This window comes from Bison bison, unplaced genomic scaffold (assembly GCF_000754665.1).
Source record: "Bison bison bison isolate TAMUID 2011002044 unplaced genomic scaffold, Bison_UMD1.0 scf7180017864170, whole genome shotgun sequence".
Lineage (NCBI taxonomy): Eukaryota > Metazoa > Chordata > Mammalia > Artiodactyla > Bovidae > Bison > Bison bison.
This window is the reverse complement of record NW_011494742.1, coordinates 725858-746900: the sequence shown is the minus strand read 5'-3', so window position 1 is coordinate 746900 and position 21043 is coordinate 725858. Positions and strand designations below refer to the sequence as shown.

Below are 21043 nucleotides of genomic sequence, written 5' to 3'. Positions count from 1 at the left end.
TCTTTAATATTTTTTCCTACCTCCTTTCAAGGAGTTGGGTTGCTTTTCTGGGTGCCTGATGTCCTCTGCCAGCATTCAGAAGTTGTTTTGTGGAATTTACTCGACGTTTAAATGCTCTTTTGATGAATTTGTGGGGGAGAAAGTGTTTTCCCCGTCCTACTCCTCCGCCATCTTGGCGCCTTCCCTCGTATTTTTTCAAGTTATACTTTTGTCTCAGTATATGCCCAGGGTGGGATTCCTTGATCATATGGCAACTATATTTTTAGTCTTTTGAGGAAGCTTCATACTGTTTTCCTCAAGGAGAGCCTGTGCATCAGTGTTTTCCAGCCCTCTGTCAGACTGGGGAGGTGGGCACTCTGCTCCTTCCCCTCAGGGAACCCTGCAGGCCCCTAGGAGTGTTCCTGATCATTATTCACAGTGAACCTACTGTGTGTGGAAAACTTCCTGGGTACCAAGCCTTGTGTCGAGAACTTTAAGTGTCTTTGTCTCTCTTGAGCCCCTTCACAGCCCAGTGAGGTCGATGCCATTAAACCCCGTTTAGTAGAGAAGGAAATGGCAACCCACTCCAGTATTCCTGCCTAGAGAATCCCATGGACAGAGGAGCCTGACCGGCTACAGTCCATGGGGTCACAAGAGTCAGACATGAATTAACAACTAAACCACCACTATATTATTTTCCATAGTGACTGCACCAGCTTATATTCCCACCAACAGCATAGGAAGACTCCCTTTTCTCCACACCCTCTACAGCATGATTATTTATAGACCTTTTAATGATGGCCATTCTAACTGGTGTGATGTGGTGCTTCATTGTTGTTTTCATTTGCACTTCTCTAATAATTAGTGATGGTGCGCATCATTTCACGTGCCTATTGGCCATCTACATGTCTTCTTCAGTAGAAATGTTTATTTAGGTCTTGCACCCATTTTTTTATTGGGTTGTTTTTGTTGTTGTTGTTGTTGCTATTGAATTGTAGGATCTATTTGCGTATTTTGAAAGTTGAGCTCTTGTCAGTTGCATCATTTGCAAATATTTTCTCCCAGTCTATAAGTTGTCTTTTCATCTTGTTTATGGTTTCCTGGGCTGTGAGAAGCTCCTAAATGTAATTAAATCCCTTTTGCTTATTTTTGCTCTTATTTCTTTTGTGAGATATGGTCTTATATGGTGCATGCTGCTGCTGCTGCCGCTAAGTCGCTTCAGTCGTGTCCAACTCTGTGCAACCCCATAGATGGGATTCTCCAGGCAAGAACACTGGAGTGGGTTGCCATTTCATATATGGTCACAATATGGTACTGCATGTTTTGACTCCAATAGGTAGAAAACACAGGCCTGGGAACTGAGAGGTAGGTTGACCTCTGTCACCATAGCTTACACTGGTCCACCTGGGGAACGTTTGTTCCCATCCCTTTGACATTAGGCTCTGTGGATTAGAGTACCTGGCTCTAGGTGGTTGGCCGGGGATTCTATCAAGAGACATAAAAGAGTTCCACTAAACTACCACTGATACCTGGTCATTTGGGGTCCTGGGGTAGACCAGGAAGCAGAGAAAGGAGTAACTCAGCAGGAGAAGGTGATTGCCACAAGGAAAGGTGGGCAAGGAGGAATGTATCTGAAATTCGGGTGTTTCACTGAGTTGCCTCTTGATGTTGCCAAGCCTGATAAACCTAAACTTCCAATTTCATCCAACAGAGTCTGACAAGAGTCTTAACCAGGGGCTAAGACCCCTTAGGGTTGAGGGTCTACGTTACCCCACCAGTCAAGCAATGTGGACAAGCAGAAGACCAGACAACTGTGAAGGGAACTCTATGTGTGCATTCGTTTGATGGTGCTGCCATAGCAAAATACCAGAGACTGAGTGGCTTAAACAATAGAAATTAATTTTCCCACAGTTCTATAGGCTGGAAGTCCAGAATGAAGTTGCCAGCAGAATTGGTTTCCTCTGAGGCTCTCTCTTCAGCTCACGGACAGCCGCCCTCTTGCTACCTCTTCACACACTCATCCCTTTGTGCAAACTCACCCCTAATGTCTCTTCTTCTTCCTATAAGGACTGGATCGGGGCCCCACTCCAAAGGCCTTACTTCAACTTAATCACCTCTTTAAAGGCCCTATCTCCAAAATGTTCACACAGGTATCGAGGGTTCAGACTTGAACATATGAATTTGGGGGGACAGAATTCCTAACAGTGTGGTAGAGGAAGATGATGATTAATGTCAATTATGGACTCAGGACCATCTGTAGCAGCAGGTACTAAAGCTCGTTGTACTAAACTTCCTGGTGTGTGTGTGTGTCTGTGTGTCTTTTGGAAGCTGAGACTTGAAGTGGTGACAGGAGGCATGCGGGACACAGGTGGACCTGAGCCATGCAGGGGTCAGCACTGCCAGTGCTCTGGCAACATCCTCTCAGCATCTATCACTCCCTCACACACCAGCCCAACTTCCAACTGCAGGAGGCACACGAGGACTCTCCAGCAGCTGGAAGCCACTCTGCCAGTGTTCACAGCAGGCCAGAAATGCCAGGGAATGATGCCTCCCAGGAGCAGCGCTCTACCTGTGATGGGTGGGAGTTGGTGAGTGACTACCCCAGCTCTCTCCCCTCAGGTGAGCTCTCTGATGTGCAGACCCCACAGTCACTCAAGGGTCCTGGCAGCTGAAGCACATGGCTCACAGGGTTTCCTTTTCTTTCCTATTTTACTTCCCCACTTCTATCCCCACTTCTTTCTGGGATCACCCCCTGAAAAGTACCTGCACTCAAATCCTTATCCCAGGGTCTGCTTCTGGTAAAACCCAAATTAAGGTGCTGACAGTCTGCAGAATAGCCCATACCTACTAATTTATCATGTGAACTTATTTAACTGGCTTCCTTGACACTCCTCTGTCACCTGATCATTGCTCTAGCTACGTTAGCTTCTTCTAGGCCACTAATTCTTACATATTTACCACCATGTGTCAGGTGCTGGGGATATAAGCAAGAAAAACGATGAGGGACCCTGCTGCCATGGATACTACAGTCTAGGAGGGAAGCCAGACTTTGAACAATTAATTTTAAGAGGGAATTCTGTAATAACAGGAAAATGTAAAAGTGGGGAAGGAGACACCAGTGGAAGTCCGCCAAGCCCAGAGGCAGGGAAGCTACCTCCCCAAGAAAGGGATCCTACATCTGTCTCCTGAAGGGTTAGTAGGAAGTGGCATGGTGCCAGTCTCTGTCTGGCTTCCCTGACTAGAAGTTTGTCCTTCCATGATCTAATAGTAGCAACTGTGACAAGGAGTGAAACAGAGTTTGGAAGAGAGGTACAATGAACATGAAAATGCAAAATAAACACCAAACCACCAAGAATCTTTATTTCACTTCATATCAAACTGGCAGAGCAATAAAATAAAAATATTTTCAATTCTTAAAACTTTTTACATCAGTTACACTGACCAATAGAGAGAAAACTGAAATCCCTGAGGACCTGCTAATAATAAATAAAATACTTAAAAACAGAATGTTCTGAGTTCAAAGGAAAATTTCCTGAGCCTGTTCAGTTTGGGGAAGTCAGTGGCCCTTTGCAAACTTCAGTTTCTCAAAAGGATATCCAGCTGATGCAAGCGTCCGGCCATGACAAGAAGCTGCTTCTTCCAGCAGCACCTTATGCAAAAAGGGGAAATTATCAGCCTTCCTTCAATCACTTTGTCCATGCTTCTGGGAAAGCTATGCTCAGAGCAGAAAAGGAAAGTGTTTGCTCTTTGTGGTACCACAATGTTACAACCATGCCAGTGTGATTTTAACTTGTCATTAACTAAAATGCAGTTTACTCAGTGTGAATATTAGACCAAGGTACACAATCTCTGGGCTGTGTGTGGATGACCAAAAAAGACTCAGATACTTGTGAGAGGGTAAGATTGACACTTTAAAAATTCCAGGATCTAACAAGGAAAAGCTTCTCTGTGAAGACTTAAGATTGAGTACCGGTTTTGTAAGTCTAAAACTCTCTTCTGGGATAGAGTCAACATACCATATTTCATTGATTCTAGGATGTATTGTCCCCTACACTTTAGAAACTCAAATTCCAGTGGGCTTAGCCATTGTCACAAGCATCAGTTCCTCTACTGACTTTCTTAGTGGCATATAAATAATGGGATGTTTTACAATGAATGGCTTCTTAGATTAAATACGGTGCTCTGTAGTTCAGTACACATAGTGAGCCATATAAAAATAAACCTGACATTCAAACCCTGGTAATCTCTTCAGCTGAAAAGATGCAGCAAAAACTTTGGTGTCTCAAATTTCAACACGAGCATCACAGCCTCAGGAAGCATTAGAAGGACGATAACGTGAGATGAGCTTGCCCTCTACTTCTGTGTCTGTCCCTAACTGTAGGGAGATTGATTTCACACTTCTGGGCCCCATTTCCTCATCTGCAAAATGAGAAAGTGCTATGAGATGGCCTTTAAATCTTCCAGCCAAAAAGGAAGGTGATTTTGAATGTTGCACCACTGAGAGTTATGTGTCACCATGGAAATTCCATAGTCACACTGCCCTCAAAGGCAAAGGAGCTTCTTGAGCGGGTTGCTGGCTCAGACTCCTCTTCACCCTTCCCTGCCCCAAACCGCAAGTCAAAGTTTTAAATCCAAAGACTTTCCTGAATCAAGTAGAAAACATACAATTTTAGTAACTTGATTAGGAAAGGATAATTCTTCAGTCTTGGGCAATTTACAAACTTTTAAAAACTGCAGAACTCTACTAGATTAAGTTGAACTAAATGACTGCCATAAACTTAAAAATATTAAAAAATCATAGCAAGGGTTCACTTCAAAGTCTTCACGATTGACATAATTTCTACAGATTCTGCTGCTTTAAGTGCTTCTTTCCATGCCTTAGAAATGCCAGCCAGAAAAAGCTTTGTTTTCTGAAAGAAATAACAAAGACATTTCATTTGAATCAACTATTCACATCAGCACCCTGCTCCTACATTGTGATTTTATTCAATGAGAACAATGTGCTTGGTCAAGGAGAATAAATAGTGAGAGATGAGTTTTCAAGTGGTGGAAAATGGAATTTTTTTGGCCAAGCAGCATGTAGGATCTTAGTTCACTAAGCAGGGATCAAGCCCATGCTCCCCTGCAGTGAGTCTTAACCACCGGATCACCAAGGAAGTCCCCATAAAATTATATATTTTTGATATATATATATTTTTAATTCAAAGGTTATAATCTGTTTTTACCTAAACATGTTAGGATTAAAAACAGGAATAGCAGCTAAAATCAACAATTGCAGAACAAATGCAAATCCTTAAACCTTCCTATTTAAATGTCATTTCCAAAGTTTTATTCAAACTATTTAAATGTTGTGGTAAGTCATTTAACTAAGTTATTAATAAAGGTAGACTCTCTCAAATTCTCTTAAATTCGGTCAATTACACATGTGGATTCCTATTCCTTGAGCTGATGCAGACACTAATGAGGCCCAGTAAAATGACCTAACTTGAGTAAACGTGTTGGTGTGGACATCTTGCATTCAAACGGCAAATTCTTGGGCTCTGAGGAACTAGAGTTGTTGGGTCAAATGCTGTTATTAAGCAGGTAGAATGTATGCTTTATCCAAAAAGGTGAAGGAAAGAAAGAAAGCAGAAAAGAGAAAGCAAAGAAGGAAGGAAGGAAAATAAAGACAGGGGAGGGAGGGAAAGAAAAGAGAGCAGAGGGAGGGCCAGGAAGGAATGAGAGAAAAAGGAAGAGAGGGAGGGAAGAAAGGGAGGTAAAAAATAAAAAAGAAATTTGTGGTGTTGCCAGTGCCCTGCCCTATAGTCATTACTGGCTGGTACTCTAGAGAGCAGGGTCCATCTTTGAACGCCAAGTCATTGATTTCCCATGTTCCTACTCTACTTTTAAAATGCACTGGGCCTCTTTCCACGAGGAAGAGGGGTTTATGAAATGAAAAAGTGATAACTGGCTGACTACAATTGGTAGGTCAGAAAATTATATACAGTCAGAGGATGAGGATTTTTATGTCTTCAATATTCACTATCTTTCACAGCAAAGGTCTTTAAATACTACACATACTTCTTAAGGAGAAGGCAATGGCACCCCACTCCAGTACTCTTGCTTGGAAAATCCCATGGATGGAGGAGCCTGGTAGGCTGAAGTCCATGGGGTCGCTAAGAGTCGGGCACGACTGAGCGACTTCACTTTCACTTTTCACTTTCATGGATTGGAGCAGGAAATGGCAACCCACTCCAGTATTCTTGCCTGGAGAATCCCAGGGACAGAGAAGCCTAGTGGGCTGCTGTCTATGGGGGTCGCACAGAGTCGGACATGACTGAAGCGACTTAGCAGCAGCGTACTTCTTAAGCAATTTAAAGACTTACATGTAAACATAAATAATATACTAGCTGAATATTTCTGTCTAATCAATTTTGTTTCATAAGAGACAGTGAATTTCACCAACAACAAACCGAGAAGCGTGGGAGAGAGACTTTCCCAGTTCTACTGTGACTCTCTGAATCCTACCCACCCCTCCTGTCACTCCCAGGAAGACACTAAGATCAGTAACATGCAAGAAGATCAACTCTTTAAAAGAGTTTTTAATGAAAGAAACAATAAATTAGCACTGTAGACTAATTACACACATGGATAGATGAAAAGAAAACCTACCATCTGTTTAGGAAGATATCCTTTCAGAGGTTTTCTTTGCTCATATATACATGTATATGCCCATTTGGGTTAAAAGAATTACAGCTCACGAGGAATTTCATTTGGTAATGTTGTTTTGTCTTCAGAGACATTCCTTCTGGTTGATATTGACTTGGGGCATGTTGAGTGCCAGTGCCAGCACCTGAGTGCCATACAGGAAGAATCACCTTTGCAGCCACTGTGGGCTTAGCAGTTCTGCTCCAGGAGCCGTTGTGCTTTACTAACGAGGTCAGAGTACTAATCACCTGGTGCGTGATGATGCTCTTGCCCATGGGATTTCCCAGGCAAGAATACTGGAGTGGGTTGCCATTCCCTTCTCTAGGGACTCTTCCCCACCCAGGCATTGAACCCGTGTCTCCTGTATTGGCAGGTGGATTCTTTACCACTGAGTCACCTGGGAAGCTCAAATTTGTTTGTAGCAGTGCCTTAAGTATAGGTGTGCAATAGCCACAAAAGAGATTAACAAGAGCAAATAAAGAGTCCAAGAATAAAGGGGGAATGTCCTCATTCAAGTAGGTATGGAATGGTCTTGGTACCCTCTCAGCTGTGGGAACCAGAGAGGCCATTCTGCAAGTGCACCATGCCCACCAGTGTAAGACCTGATGCAAGGCGTTTGCAGTCATATTGTAGGGAAGCTTCAAAGACTTCAAAACTACAGTCACTAGTCTAAATGCAACTTGATTCTGTGAAGATGAAAGGTTCTTACCACTGATGTTACTGATAGACCAAACTGTAGTTATTATCAAGTAAAGAGTAATCAGGGTCATCTGCAAAGGGCATAACAAAGAGCAACACTAAGTTAACATTTCTTCATGATAAGATCTTAGCCCTTTTCAAATCAAACCATTCCACTCTGAGTCTAGTGACTGCTATTCTGTAAGAAGAAAACATTTGGCAACAAAACCTACAAATAATAGTCATAACTACAAGCCAGAAAACATACTGGAAATTTCTATTATAATTTATTTGCCCTTTTTCATCCGTGCCCAGCTATCATTCCCCACAGTAAAATCATCTTCAGAAATGGACAAAAGTAAGTCCCATATTATCAAGTGGTATTTAAAAGGTTATGAGAAATAAATTAACTTACATTCTTACAGAGTTCCAAGATGTAATTTCAGCCACTAAATTTTTGCTAAGATGCTAAATGCAATCTAAGATGTCTCCTCCCTCTTCCCTTGAACATAGGTAGGTATATCTTTTATTCAAATAATAGGTATTTGCTCAGAACCGGCTACGTGCCCAGTATTGTGTTACATTTCGTGATTGATTCAGGAGAAAACAAAATGTCTGCCTTCAAGGATCTTATAATTACCCAGGGAATACAGACTAACAAAAAGCACTAAATATTTCGTTCCCCTAGAGTTATTATAGGAGTTCAGAAAGAAAAAGACACCAGAGTGATTCTGGAAAGATCCAATTGTGGGCGGTGCACAAAATATATTAGGTTATATGTTTCTAGACATCTTCTATAAATTATATTTCAGTGTCATCCAAAGGAAACTATATCTCAGTTTTGTCATTTTCATGGCCTAAGTTGAATTAGTCTCTTAGTAAAAATCCCTTATAAGTTTGAGTGTAAGTTACTTGAGTATAAGTTACTTGAGTAACTGAATTCTCTTGGATAAGCTATAAAACAGAACACAAATTACCAAATTCCACTATGACAAAGAGTATTATAGTTTCTAATAATAAGTTCATTCTCTTGGAAATTTTATTCTATTTATTCCCTTCTCTCCTTTTATTTCAAAATTCTAGCTACTCAACCTTAAATAAAACCTGACCTAAGATTTCAAATGATCTTTCTTGGTAGCATACCTGGTAAGCTTTTAGGATTTGGTAGAGGTCCTCTCCTGTAAGAAATGGAAACCAAAATCTTTCAGATAAGTTCTTGCTGTTTTTTCCAATTTTCTACTTCACTCTACAAACATACTGTATGCTAGTCAGACTGGGTTTCTGCTCTAGAGGGTTAAGAAGACTTCAGATGAAACCAAAGCTCTGCAGCACTGACCTCCTGGATCTAGGCTACAAATACTACCCTATGCTAGGGAGCAGGATGCCCAGAGCTCTGCTCCACAGCCCAGAAATCTACTGTGTGGGCCAGAGTTCCTGATCACCTTGGACAGTCTTCACGTGCAAAACAGGAAGTCAAACAGCTCCTACTTTGCCTTGAGAGTTAAAGGAAACAATTCCTAGTAAGAGCTTTGAGCAGCACTTAGCATTCCCTCTCATAAACATTTATTATTATTTATGTGTTTGGGTGTGCTGGGTCTTTGTTGCAGCACACAGGCTTCTCTAGTCGTGGCACACAGACTTAGTTGCCCCATGGCATGTGGGATCTTAGTTACCCAATCAGGGCTAAAACCCCCATCCCTTGGACTGGAAGGTGGATTCTTAACCATTGGACCACCAGGGAAGTCCTGCGCTTGGCTTCCTTCCTACTCAAACACTCCCCTATCTTTTTAAAATTTGGACTGAAAATTCAACGGCTTAGATTTCAGGGTGACTGTATGTAAAACAGAAGCTTCTTTTCCCTCACAATCCTTTATATCAGGGGCAGCAAGTTTTTTCTCTAAAGGTCCAGATAGTCAATGATTTAGGCTTTGCTGGCCACATGACGTTTCTATCTCAGTGCTACTCATCTCCAGCATGAAAGCAGCCATAGACAGAAAGGAAACCAATAAGTACAGCAAAACTCTCCATATGAACACTGATGTTCATGTTTCATGTAATTTTCACATGGCACAAAATAGTTTCCTTTAAATTTTTCTCAACCATTTAAAAACATGAAAACTGTTCTTAACTTGTAGGCCCTACCAAAACAGGTAGGCTGGATTTGATTCACAGGGAGCCAGAGTTTGCCAACTCTTGCTTTCTACAAGAAAGGTCTAGGATTGGGACTCCCCAAGTGGTCCAACGGCTAAGATTCCGAGTTCCCAATGCAGGGAGTGTGGGTTCAATCCCTGGTCAGGGAACTAGATGCTGCAACTAAAGATCCTGTGTGCCGCAAGTAAGACCCAGTACAACCAAATAAATAATAAATAAGTAAAAATCAATAAATATTATTAATAGAAAAGTACAGGATTCGTGCATAAGTAATAATAATCACACTCAAGCATGACACAATTCTCCTTAAACTATGACCAGTACAATCCATTTAACATTTGTCCTAAAAACGCTATTTCCAAAAGTCCAGAAACCTCTCTAAACAAATGCAGTGGTGACACATTCCGATTCTAACATGTTTGTATTAGAACTGAAACACTAAAAGTACAAATGCTCATTAAAAGTACTCTTCTTTTTCTGGCCTCACTGCAGCCTGAACTCCCTGCAGTGGAAGTGTGGAGTCTTAACCACCGGACCACCAGGGAAGTCCCTAACAGCACTTTTCTTCATGTGAAAGAAAGCTGGATATTACCTTGCCGAGTTAGGCCCTGTAGCCTTTCCTGGGGCTGCATTCTTCTGGGGGCAGTAGAAATTCTCATACATGATGGGTGCTAGGGAATCATCAAGACATAAAACATTAAAGAAGCTGATGACTTCCATTCTCAATGACATGTGACACGAAAGACTGATAGTATTGCCTAAATAACATCCCCCAGCCCACCACTCCATTCACCTGGTGGAGTCTGTCCAGTTCCGCGTTGATTCACAAAGTACTCAATGTCCTTCTCGATGCTGCACATCTCTAAACTCTTACGGACTTTTTCATACATCTAACAAAAAAGAAGATAAATCAAGGTAGAGCTACGTCCGTAAAAATGGTGGCATGGAGTATTAAAACGGGAGGTGTGATGAATGGCTATTTTCCAAATTTTGTCTTGAAAAGAAAAAAAAAAAAAAAAGATACCACAATGTCCTGGACTCATATAGAGGGATTTCTTTGATGTATATCTGCTATTACATTTTTTTTAAAGATGACAAAAAATAATATCTTTGTAGCAGCACAGTAATCTTAAAGACTTAAAAAAAAAAAAATGCATGGGATGAAGAGAATAGATACCAAGTCCCATGACCAATCCTACACACAAATGCAAAGACAACTGGAGAAAAGTTCTTCAGTCAATCCTACCTGTTTTCTGGGTGTTATTTTCAAAACTGAATGTCCCATCTAAGTGAGAGTGGCTATTTCTTAGGAAAGAAGGTTGTGATAATTTGATTCTGCTCCTTCTGAGACCTGGGAACCCAGGACAGTTGCTGTGCATGAGTTAAACCTGGGTCACTAATGGCCCTTAACACTGCTGACATTAAACCCTGAGCCCTGGAGTGACCATTAGCCTGGGCGTGGCTCAGCCTGCTAGTTCCTGGTACTTACTGTCCTGGAGTGACTCCGTTCCAGACTGGAGCAGTCCCCGGGACTCACATTCATGTTGTGACATCTGTTTTCCATAAATTAAACTGCATTTGGGTCCTTTCTTTGCTCTCCTACCCTAAATGTGAATTTCTCAGTGAGAGACTCATGATGGTAAAGTGAGCCAGGAGTCAGGCAGGTTAGGTGTTTCTCTGGGTCCATACTCACTGTGTATGCAGTCACTGTACCTACCTGGGCCTCTAATGACAGGGGATGAGCTAACAACTGTCTCTGACTCCTCCCACTCTACGAATCTAATATGCAGAGCATCCTCCGTGGATAACTCTGACTCACCTCATCACTTGTGACGCATTGTTGTGAGAGCTGATTCATATGTAACCACAGTGCATTTCGAAAGAAGTTTATTCGTTCACATTCTTGAGCCTCAAACACCTGTAGAAACAGGTACATACATGCAGAGAAAGGGTCTAGACTGCCCATGATGTAAGAAACAATTTCAACCTTGAATTGTCTGTAAGCTTATAGTCTCATTTAGTATACTCCCACCCACTGCTGAGGAAGCTCATACACTCTTAACTCCGGCAAATGGATTTTAATAACATACTAACACAAATAGGACTGGATACAGTTTTGTACATAAGAGGTGATGGTGAACCCAGCTGTCACTGTTCTAACCTGAATTGTGGCTCACATTTCCCACTGCCTAATGGACAATCTGCATGTGGGTAGCTTGCCAGAGCCTCCAATGCAAAGTTTTGCCCTCAGGTTTCCCTGATGGTCCAGTGGTTGGGGGTCCGCTTTGCATCGAAGGACAGATTGCAATGCAGAATTTGCAATGCTAATTCAGTTCCTGGTCTGGAAAGATCCCACCAGCCACAGGGCAGCTAAGCCCGTCAGCCACAACTACTGAGCTTGAGCTCTGGAGCCCACAAGCCACCACTACTGGAGCCCACACCCTCCAGAGCTTGTGTTCTGCAACAAGAGAAGCCCATGCACCGCAAACTAGGGAATGGCCCCCGTTAACCTCGACTCGAGAAAGCCCACTCATTGTGGGCCCAGAGTTTCTGGTTCCAGGGGCCTGGAATTGGTCTAATAAAAAGATCTGCATCTAACAAGGATGTTGGTACAGGTCCCAGGACCTCCCTTTGAGAACCACTGGTAAGAAAAATGTATAGACAGGGTGACAGAAACTTGAGGAAGTTTCCAGGTGGAGTCTACTTTCTCTGGGACATTGTGAGGCACATGTTGAAAATGAGGAGGGCCATGGCGAAATGAAAGGTGTGAGAATAAAAATCTCTAAAGCCAACTCTGCTGCTCCCTGCACTGCCTTGTCACAGAGAAAGGAGAAGCTTTCAGTGGGAAGTCACAAAGAAAGTGAAAGTAGCTCAGTCGCGTCCGACTCTTTGTGACCCCATAGACTATACAGTCCATGGAATGCTCCAGGCCAGAATACTGGAGTGGGTAGCCTTTCCCTTCTCCAGGGGATCTTTCCAACCCATGGATCGAACCCACATCTCCCGCATTGCAAGCGGATTCTTCACCAGCTGAGCCACAAGGGAAGCCCTGGACGTCACTAAAGCAAGCGTTAATTGATTTCAGCTGCTTCATAACTGCGACCCAAACAGAGCAAGCCATTGACAGAATGGGACGGCAGGATCAGGATGGGCAAGAAGCAGAAAGACAAGGTTTGCAAGAAAACATTCCAGTCCTTCCATCCTCTACTTAAAGTCCACATTTCTAATTTGCCTTCAAGCAATTCTACAAAAGTAGAGGGAGAAAGACCCGCCCGTGCGCTTCCAGATACCTCGCAGGCCTTGATGTGCTCGCTCTGCCACTCATTCCGGACCCTGTCCAGCGTGTTGATTTGCAGCATGTACAGCTTGTCTGCAATGGAGGGGAGGGGCCTGGGTCTGGAAACTGGGAGGAGCGGGGCTCGCAGACCCAGCCCCCAGGCCCCTCCCGAGAGCTCACAGGGCTCCTGGGGACTCTGGAGGCTGGAAGGCCATAATTACATCTCACCCTCATCATAGCTTTGTGAAAAATAAGCAAAGGCAGGCATCACTTTCTTTCTAAAGAAAAACCAAACAATCAGCCAGAAGTGTTCCAAAGAAAGAGAACTAAAGGCTGACCAAAAAAAAAAAAAAAACCTCACCAGGGTTTCCCTCTACCTCTTTCCATTTTGAGGAAAATTAAATGAGGCAGGCAGAAAAGTGAACTAGGAAGTCACTTCAGTTTTGGATTTAGAGACTTAAGGGACCACGGTCGTAAGAGGTTTGTCTCTTGCAGGAAACTCTGGAAATTAGAAGCCCTTGCAAACTCTTGGTTTGAATCCTTAGATTTCAGTGATGACGAGACCTCACAACGTGGCTGTTTCTTTCACAGCAGAGAAGACGTATCAGGAATGAAATGGGATTTTAAGATGATTGTACCCAATAAGTAAGAGTGAGTACCTGATTTCAAAGCAGCTGTCACATGACCCGACCCCTCCATGCCCCCATGCCATTCAGTCACCTGTCAGGCAGCATGAGCTAAGCAGGCGGGGGCCAGAAACCGCTGCCTCTTTTGCTTCTCCCACTTTCCAGGGTTCTGATATACCCCTCTTCCTTCCCTCTGTCCCTCCCTTCTTTCCTTCAGATACCTTGCTAACCCTATGGTACAGGCATATATTCACTATTGTAAGGTATACAAAACTACCTTTCTCAGACAGATTTAGCCCCACCACCGTCTTCCCCCATCCATTGGAGCACACCCCTCACCTGAGTCTTCTACTGCAGTCTTTGAAGTTGCCAGTTTCACAAAAAGCTGTGAGGACCAGAAAAAAAACAAGAAGAAGTCAGGAATGCTGGGCCAGGCTTCTAAAGGCAAAACAGGTTTAAAAGCAAAGTCTGTGAAGAGACAAGTTCTAAGTCATACTTATGTTTCTCTTGTAAGTTAATCACTCAACTTGCTCTTTAATCTTCCTAAAACATATCCCTACCTTCTGATTGCTAACAATCTTTATCCAGATTTCATAAAATTCAATTTATAAAAGACCCAAGCAGGAGGGAGCCTCGCTCTAAGGAACACATGAGATGGAGTTTTGAAGAAAGATGAAAACATCAGAACCCCTCCCCCATGACCAGGTTTCTCTAGCTCTTCCTCAAAATAGGACATGGGTTTTTCCGGCTCAGAGGACTCTAATAGCCTGAAGGAGGGTATTGCCAGGAGCTTAGAGTGCAAGTCCATTTTTTGTTTGTTTGTTAAGATTATTAATTGGCTCTAGTTTGACATATGTGAATCTTGGATTTTTCAGGCTATTGGCTCTCCCAGGTACCTTTTCTTGTTGCTTCGGGTTTGCCATGTTGGCACTGCGGTGGACAGCCTGCTCTGCTTCATCTTTGTCTCGGCATTTCTGCTCATAGTTCTTCTTTGCCTTTGTAGTTATGAGACAAAAGAGGATCAAAACAGATAAGCAGACTGTGACTCTGAGGAGCAGCCACCCTAACCGCTCCCCTCACCCAGCAAATAAGAGGGCACGCTGATTAGGGCTGTGATCGCCTCTAGACTGTGTGTGCTCAGAGCAGCTGCTGTTTTTAATCTATCTCTGGAAGGTTTCTCCATCCCCTTTCCAAATCATGTATGTAGCGGCAACCTGATCAAGGAACTAACAACTCCTATTTGGCAAAAACAAAGTCTATGAACTTTAAACATTTACTGAAACAAAAGACTGAATATAAATTAGGCAAAATCAAATACTGATGTAACTAGAGGACGTGTAATCCAACATTTATTCATTACACTCAGAACTGAGATGCAATGATTTGGTCCTGAGAACTTAACTAACAATGCTTCAGTATTCTCACGTGCCTTGTTACAGCATGTGGGCAGTGGGGAGGGCACCGACCTCATCATTTCTGTAGCCCAAGGTGGTCATGCTCCTTCTTGATGTAAAGAATTCTGTTTTCGGTAGTTTAAAAGTAAGTGTGGTCTCTCCTGTGCTACCATTACTATTAGCAGTGTGTAATCAGTTCACAAAGTACACTTACTGAATCAAATAATTGTGTTTCAACTCTTGAAGCAAAGACTTAACTTGTTCAAACAAAGCAAAGCTGTGAATCAGTTGGCTAATAAATAAAAAATTATAAACACCCCAAAAATGCTTGACTAAGAATGAAGACACCTTTTCAGAGCTGGTTTGTGCTCGTCAAATATCTCACATGCTTTCCTACATTTCTCAGCTTCCCCTGCAATTCAATTGGGGTTAACACACACACATATAATATATATATATATATATGCCATAATTTTCTTAACCTACTCTCTACTGGTGGACATTTATCCTATTTCCTATTTTTATTACATAAAAACGCTCCAATTTTTACTGTGGGTAGTGTGAATTTACAGACCAAATTCCTATAAGCATAATTGTTTGATAAAAGAATGTATACATACTTCCCTCCAAAATGGTTGCCCTCATCTATACTCCTATAAACACATATGTGAGGGTATGGTGGCCTCATACTCTCACCAACACTAAAATAAAACAATGTTTTTAACCTTTTGCATTTTATCTCATTGCTAAGGTGGTATATCCTTTCTACTCCATGTCTTTTACTTTTTTTTTTTTTGGAGCATTATAATTTCAATTGATTTTTAAAAGCTCAGTCTATACTAGTAACACTAACTGGCTGTAAATTATATGTTATTAATGCATGCCAAGTCACTTCAGTCATGTCCATCTCTTTGTGACACTATGGACTGTAGCCTGCCAGGCTTCTCTGTCCATGGGATTCTCTATGCAAGAATGCTGGAGTGGACTGCCATGCCCTCCTCCAGGGGATCTTCCCAACCCAGGGATCAAAGCCACATCTCTTATGTCTCCTGCATTGGCTGGAGGGTTCTTTACCACCAGCGCCACCTGGGAAGCCCCATGTGGTACTAATATTTTTCTCCCATGTCATCTCTCACCATATGATATTTTTTCTTTTGCTCTAAAGAAGTATTAAATTTTAAGGCTGTCAGTGATCCATCTTTCTCTTTTCTGTATTATTTTTTAATATGACATATTAGGGACTTTTTTCTCTGTTGCTACATAGTCCTCATAATCATATCTTTAAAGGTTGTACAGTTTAATCTTTCTCCATCTTTTGGTAATTAAATCATTTACAGTTTTCATATAAGTACTGAACACAGTAGTACATTTTGTTTTTCTCATTTTGGAGGATTTTATAGTCTTAGATTCTTTGCATAAAATTGATGGGGTATGATCACATTTATGACTCTAAAAGCATATAATAAAATGTCTTTTAAAAATGTATATGGGCTCAAGGGAAGATAGAGCAGATTTACTCTTCCCTATTCCTCCACACAAGTATAACTAAAACCTCTGAGCATTCTACATAAAACAAACACAAATTGCTAAAAGGTAGAGAGAAGACAGATTGACTAATGTCCTTGGTCTCAGACAGTAACCCAGAAGCAAGTGCCCTGAGTTTTCTTTTGGCCTCATATATCACAGAATGGGTGCCAAAGCAGCAGACAACCAAGACATGCTGACGGGCATAGACAAAAAATAGTCCCAGTGGAAAGCTGCTCTCTCCGGCCAAAAGGTCAGACATGGGACAGCACAGTAGGACAGGAAGAGTCCTCCAAGTTCTACAGCAGCCACACACCACATGAAGAAACTGTGCCCTCTCCCACCCACCACACATCCAGCAAAGGCCAAGTGGGGACTTCCACACTCACCAGGCTATGCTGAGGTTCCCAACTCCTCTGCTAAGGTGGTATCAGAGAAGAACAAATACCAGACTTGGACTTTCATTCCTACCCAGAGATAATGAAGCAGCACACACAGAGCCAGCAGAGACTCTGTGAGGAGCCTGGACTTTCCATCCCCACCTGGCATAATGAGGTGCACCACCTCCCTGCTGCAGTGGCATCAGAGGCGTTCTAGTGGAGAGTAGAACTTTAACCACTCCCCAGTAGTAACACTGACCCTGTGGTGTCAGTAGAGGTTGGGGGATGGAGGAAAGGAACCTGGATTTTACCCCCTCATAGCACTAATGTGGTGGCACTTTACCTCAGTGCTAGAGTGGCATAAGAGTAAGGCAGCTAAAACTGAAGATTTAAATAAGATTTAGAGTCTTGCAACAGAATACCTAAAATGTCCAATATCAGTTGAATATCACTCATCATACCAAAAACCAGGAGGATCTCAAACTGTATGAAAAAAGACCATCAAGAGATTTCAACATCAAGACGACAGAGATGTTACAATTATCTGACAAAGATTTTAAGGCAGCCATCATAAAAATGTTTAATAAACATTTGCAAACAGTGGGAAAATGAAAAAACCGTCTTGGCAAAGAAAAAGAAAATCTCAGCGAAGAAACAGAAGGTGTAAATAAGAACCAAATAGAAACTTTAGAACTTAAAAATTTACTACTTGAAAGGATAGACTTATGAATGAAAGAGACAGAAAAAAGAACTGGTGAACTGGAAGGGAATTCACTAAAGGAAAGCTAAGAGTGTAACAGAGTGTAGCAGGGCAGCCCTTAGCACACAGAGGTTACTGTGGACCATTACTCCATACTGTTACTAGGCAACGGGTCCTGTTCAGCCATTGGCCAGCACCACAGTGGGCCCTTCCCACAAGCAACCAACTGTCAATGAGAGATCCTTAGGGACTTGATTCGGCCAGTGGTCAGTAGGGTGGTGGTCATCAGCTGGAGAGTGAGGTAAGAGGTAGATGCTTGCCTTCTCCCCTGGGCCTTCCAGCCTGTTCCCTGGTCTTGGGCCAGTGGGTGATGGGGGACCAAGGAAACAGGGTGGGTACTGTGTCATGCAGGGCCAAAAGTCCTCACCAAGGCCACCCAATAGCCTTGGCCCAGGCCTTAAAGCAGTGTTGAACCTCTCCCCCATCCTTGTCTCTGTGACCTAATATCAGCAGCAGTTTGTGTGCGTCACAGTCTGTGGGACCTGCCCTGCCCCCTTGGGCAGCCAGAGGAGCCTGAGAGCCAGTTGGTTTGGACACCTGGCTGCCTCAGTGATGATAGCTGGGCAAGGTGAGGGAACCTGGCCCCAAGGGAGCTGCCAACTGAGATCTGCCTCCTCTTAGCCAGGACCGGGACCTTGGTGGCTGAAAGTTGTGCCTTGGGACCCTGCCCTTTCTTATCAGGACAGAGAAAAAAATTTGTTTGGCAGAAATTTACAGTTACATTGTTACCTGACCATGACCTGACTTCAAGAACAAAGGATCTGACACCCAGAAGTTTGCCACAACTAACCACACCCCTCCCTCACCTTTTCTATAAAAGGGCTTTGCTAAAAGCTTTCAGGGAGTTTGGGGGTTTTAAGACATGAGCCACCCATCTCCTTGCATGGCCCTGCAATAAACCTTTGTTCCAAACTCCAATGTTTTAGTATTGTTTGCCCTCGGTGTGTGTCAGACACATGGGCTTGGTGTTTTCAGTAACAAGAGTAGTTATCACTGGCAGACCTACCTTAAAAAAATGCCTGAAGAAGTTCTCTAAGCAAAACAAAATTATAAAAAGAAACCTTGAAACATTAGAAGAAAAAAAAACACTCAGCAAAAAATGGGCAAACACAATACTCTTCCTTTTTCTTCTTGTGTTTTCTAAATTTTTGAGGAAGCAAAAATTTAACAATGTTACAGCTGTAAATGTAGGCAGAAGAAGTAGGAAATTTATATTTCAATAAGACTGTCTCTTTATGAGAGAGAAAGTCTTTTCCCTAGATTGCTCAAAACATAAAAATTCTGGGAGTAATCATATATCAACCAACACCATTTCTGCATTATACTGACATAATTCTCTATCAATCACTTTTCAGGTGCTCTGCATCAAAGTGTTAGGTAGTTAGTATAGGAAAAAGGAGTCCAAAATGGCAGTGGCTAAAAGACAAAGGAAGGGGGAAAGCCTGCAAAAATGGAACAAAAGAATATCTGCAGACTGGAGAGAGAACTTCAGGTGAAAGAAATAGGCCCCCTTCTTGGCTAGCCCAATTTGCATAGGGCAGGCTCAAGGTGGAGAGGAGACAAACACATGAAAGGAAGAAGCCAAGACAGATTAAGGCCTCTCCTTTGGGGTCGGCCGGCCTTCATGTCTCAAGGGTGTAATTTCCTTTCCTCGCCAAATAAAATTCTGAGCTGTAACTGAGCTGTAACACTGGTCTGCCATTTCAAATCTTTGCTGCGGCAAGACAGAACCAAGGAAATTTCACACTCCCCCGACATATCTGGTGCCATTTCTTGGATTTAACGTGGCTGAAACAACCTCGGCTCAGCACGTGTGAGGCGGAGGCCAAGCCCAGCAGAAGCCCAACTCGGTGAAAGCTCCCCCTGTGGAAGCTGAACGTGAAGAAAACCCAGCGCAACAGAAGTGATAAGAAGCCCAGAGTGCTGGAAACCAGGACAGCAAAAAACAAACTCAGCAGAAAGCTCACATGGCTCAGCCTCAGATTCCAGACCTCCAGTCAAGGTAGGAGGTACTCACCCCTATGGCTGGAAGGACATATGGCTAACAAAATCTTAATTCCTTTATAATCTCTCGTTTCTTGTTTCCTCAAACCCCCTGCAAATAGGCAAGCAGCAGTGGGTGCAATTGGGGGGCTCTAGCAGGGACTCCTCCCCAGTATGTCACAAAGGCTCTACTATCTGCTATGCCCTGGTAGCTGTTGCCCAAGGGGGTGAGGGTTCTTCTGTCCTTAATCATCTTTGTGCCAAAGATCAGACCAATGAAAACTGTGAGCACGGGTCAGGTATTTAGCAGGCTTTCCGGCAGGTTATGAAGGGGATTCCTCAGCACATTTTTCCCACTGCTTTTTCCTCCTGTCCTTCAGTTCCTCTCTCCAACTATGCCACTGCTTACAAAGTATTGCGCAGGTCATCATGTTTCCATTTCTGAAAATTGTGTATGAAACTGTTTATACCTAAGATTGGGATTCAAACCCACGTGGCAGGGACTCTGTGCTATGCTTAGTCACTCAGTCATATTCAACTGGGACTTGAACCCAGCCAAAACCCATGGTGCCTGGTTTTAGGACCTAATGAAGCTCAGGCTCTTGATGTCTCATTGCCAAAAAAATTCAGTGAGAGACACAGCGATAGGTAAGAGGTGGATTTGTTCAGATTCAGAGAGATGCACACTCCAAGAGTGGGCCATCACAGAGGGCGAGTGAGGCAGCCATGAAATGTGGTGTGGTTAGTTTTTTATCTGCTGGGCAATTTCATATGCTAGTGAATGGGAGGATCATTTCAACAATTGGGGAATCACCCACTCCTTGGTCTTTTGATAGTGCCTTGGACGTGTCATGGCGCCTCTGGGTGTGTTGTTTAGCTTGCAGATTGAGGATCAAAATTTAGTAGAATTTGACTTGTCTGCCATCTTGGACCCATTTGATTTTAATCGGTTTATGTTGTACCCTTGGGCTATGTCGTTCTTTCAACAGTTGTGCCCTGCCCCCTCCCTCCTGTTTCATGCTCTTTTCCTGAGCCCAGTGTGGGCCCACAATGTTGCCTCTACACTCTTCTGGAGGGACAACCAGAAAATAACTGACCCTTGGGAGGGCAATATTATATAATATCCAATCACTCTAGAGATTCAGGCCTTCATCTTCCATGTTTCCTACAATATGTGCAGCAACAGCAACTCTCAGTGAACCCACTAGGGCAGGTGACAGGCACACAGTGCCTGCTAAAAAGTCCATCTGTTGGTGGCATCCCTTCAAGGGCAACTGGGCTTCCAGGGATAATGTTTGCTTCTTTGGGAGTTAGCCCTTCAGGCCATTTGGACCCAAACCCTTACCACCCTTCTCCTAAAGTTACAAACATACCCCCAGATCAAATATCCACTTCACTTTTATGGAACATCTGGTCTGTTGAAGTGAAGTGAAGTCGCTCAGTCGTGCCTGACTCTTTGCAACCCCATGGACAGTAGCCTGCACCAAGCTCCTCCATCTACGGGATTTTCAAGGCAAGAGTACTGGAGTGGGTTGCCATTTCCTTCTCCAGGGAATCTTCCCAACCCAGGGATTGAACCCAGGTCTCTCACATTGTAGACAGAG

General features: G+C 43.1%; 1 protein-coding gene across 1 annotated transcript in view; it reads right to left on the bottom strand.

The window, feature by feature from the left end:
* Positions 1-3313: 3313 nt before the first annotated feature.
* PSTPIP2 (proline-serine-threonine phosphatase interacting protein 2) overlaps positions 3314-21043 on the bottom strand; it is a 92655-nt gene continuing 74925 nt past the window's right edge. The window contains exons 7-15 of the mRNA XM_010842035.1: positions 14295-14393; positions 13738-13783; positions 12786-12865; positions 11315-11413; positions 10289-10385; positions 10088-10166; positions 8488-8522; positions 7376-7436; positions 3314-4889 (exon numbers count right to left, since the gene is read on the bottom strand). Coding sequence (XP_010840337.1) covers positions 7384-7436; positions 8488-8522; positions 10088-10166; positions 10289-10385; positions 11315-11413; positions 12786-12865; positions 13738-13783; positions 14295-14393 — 588 coding nt within the window. The 3' untranslated portion in view covers positions 3314-4889; positions 7376-7383. The remainder of the gene's footprint in view (positions 4890-7375; positions 7437-8487; positions 8523-10087; positions 10167-10288; positions 10386-11314; positions 11414-12785; positions 12866-13737; positions 13784-14294; positions 14394-21043) is intronic.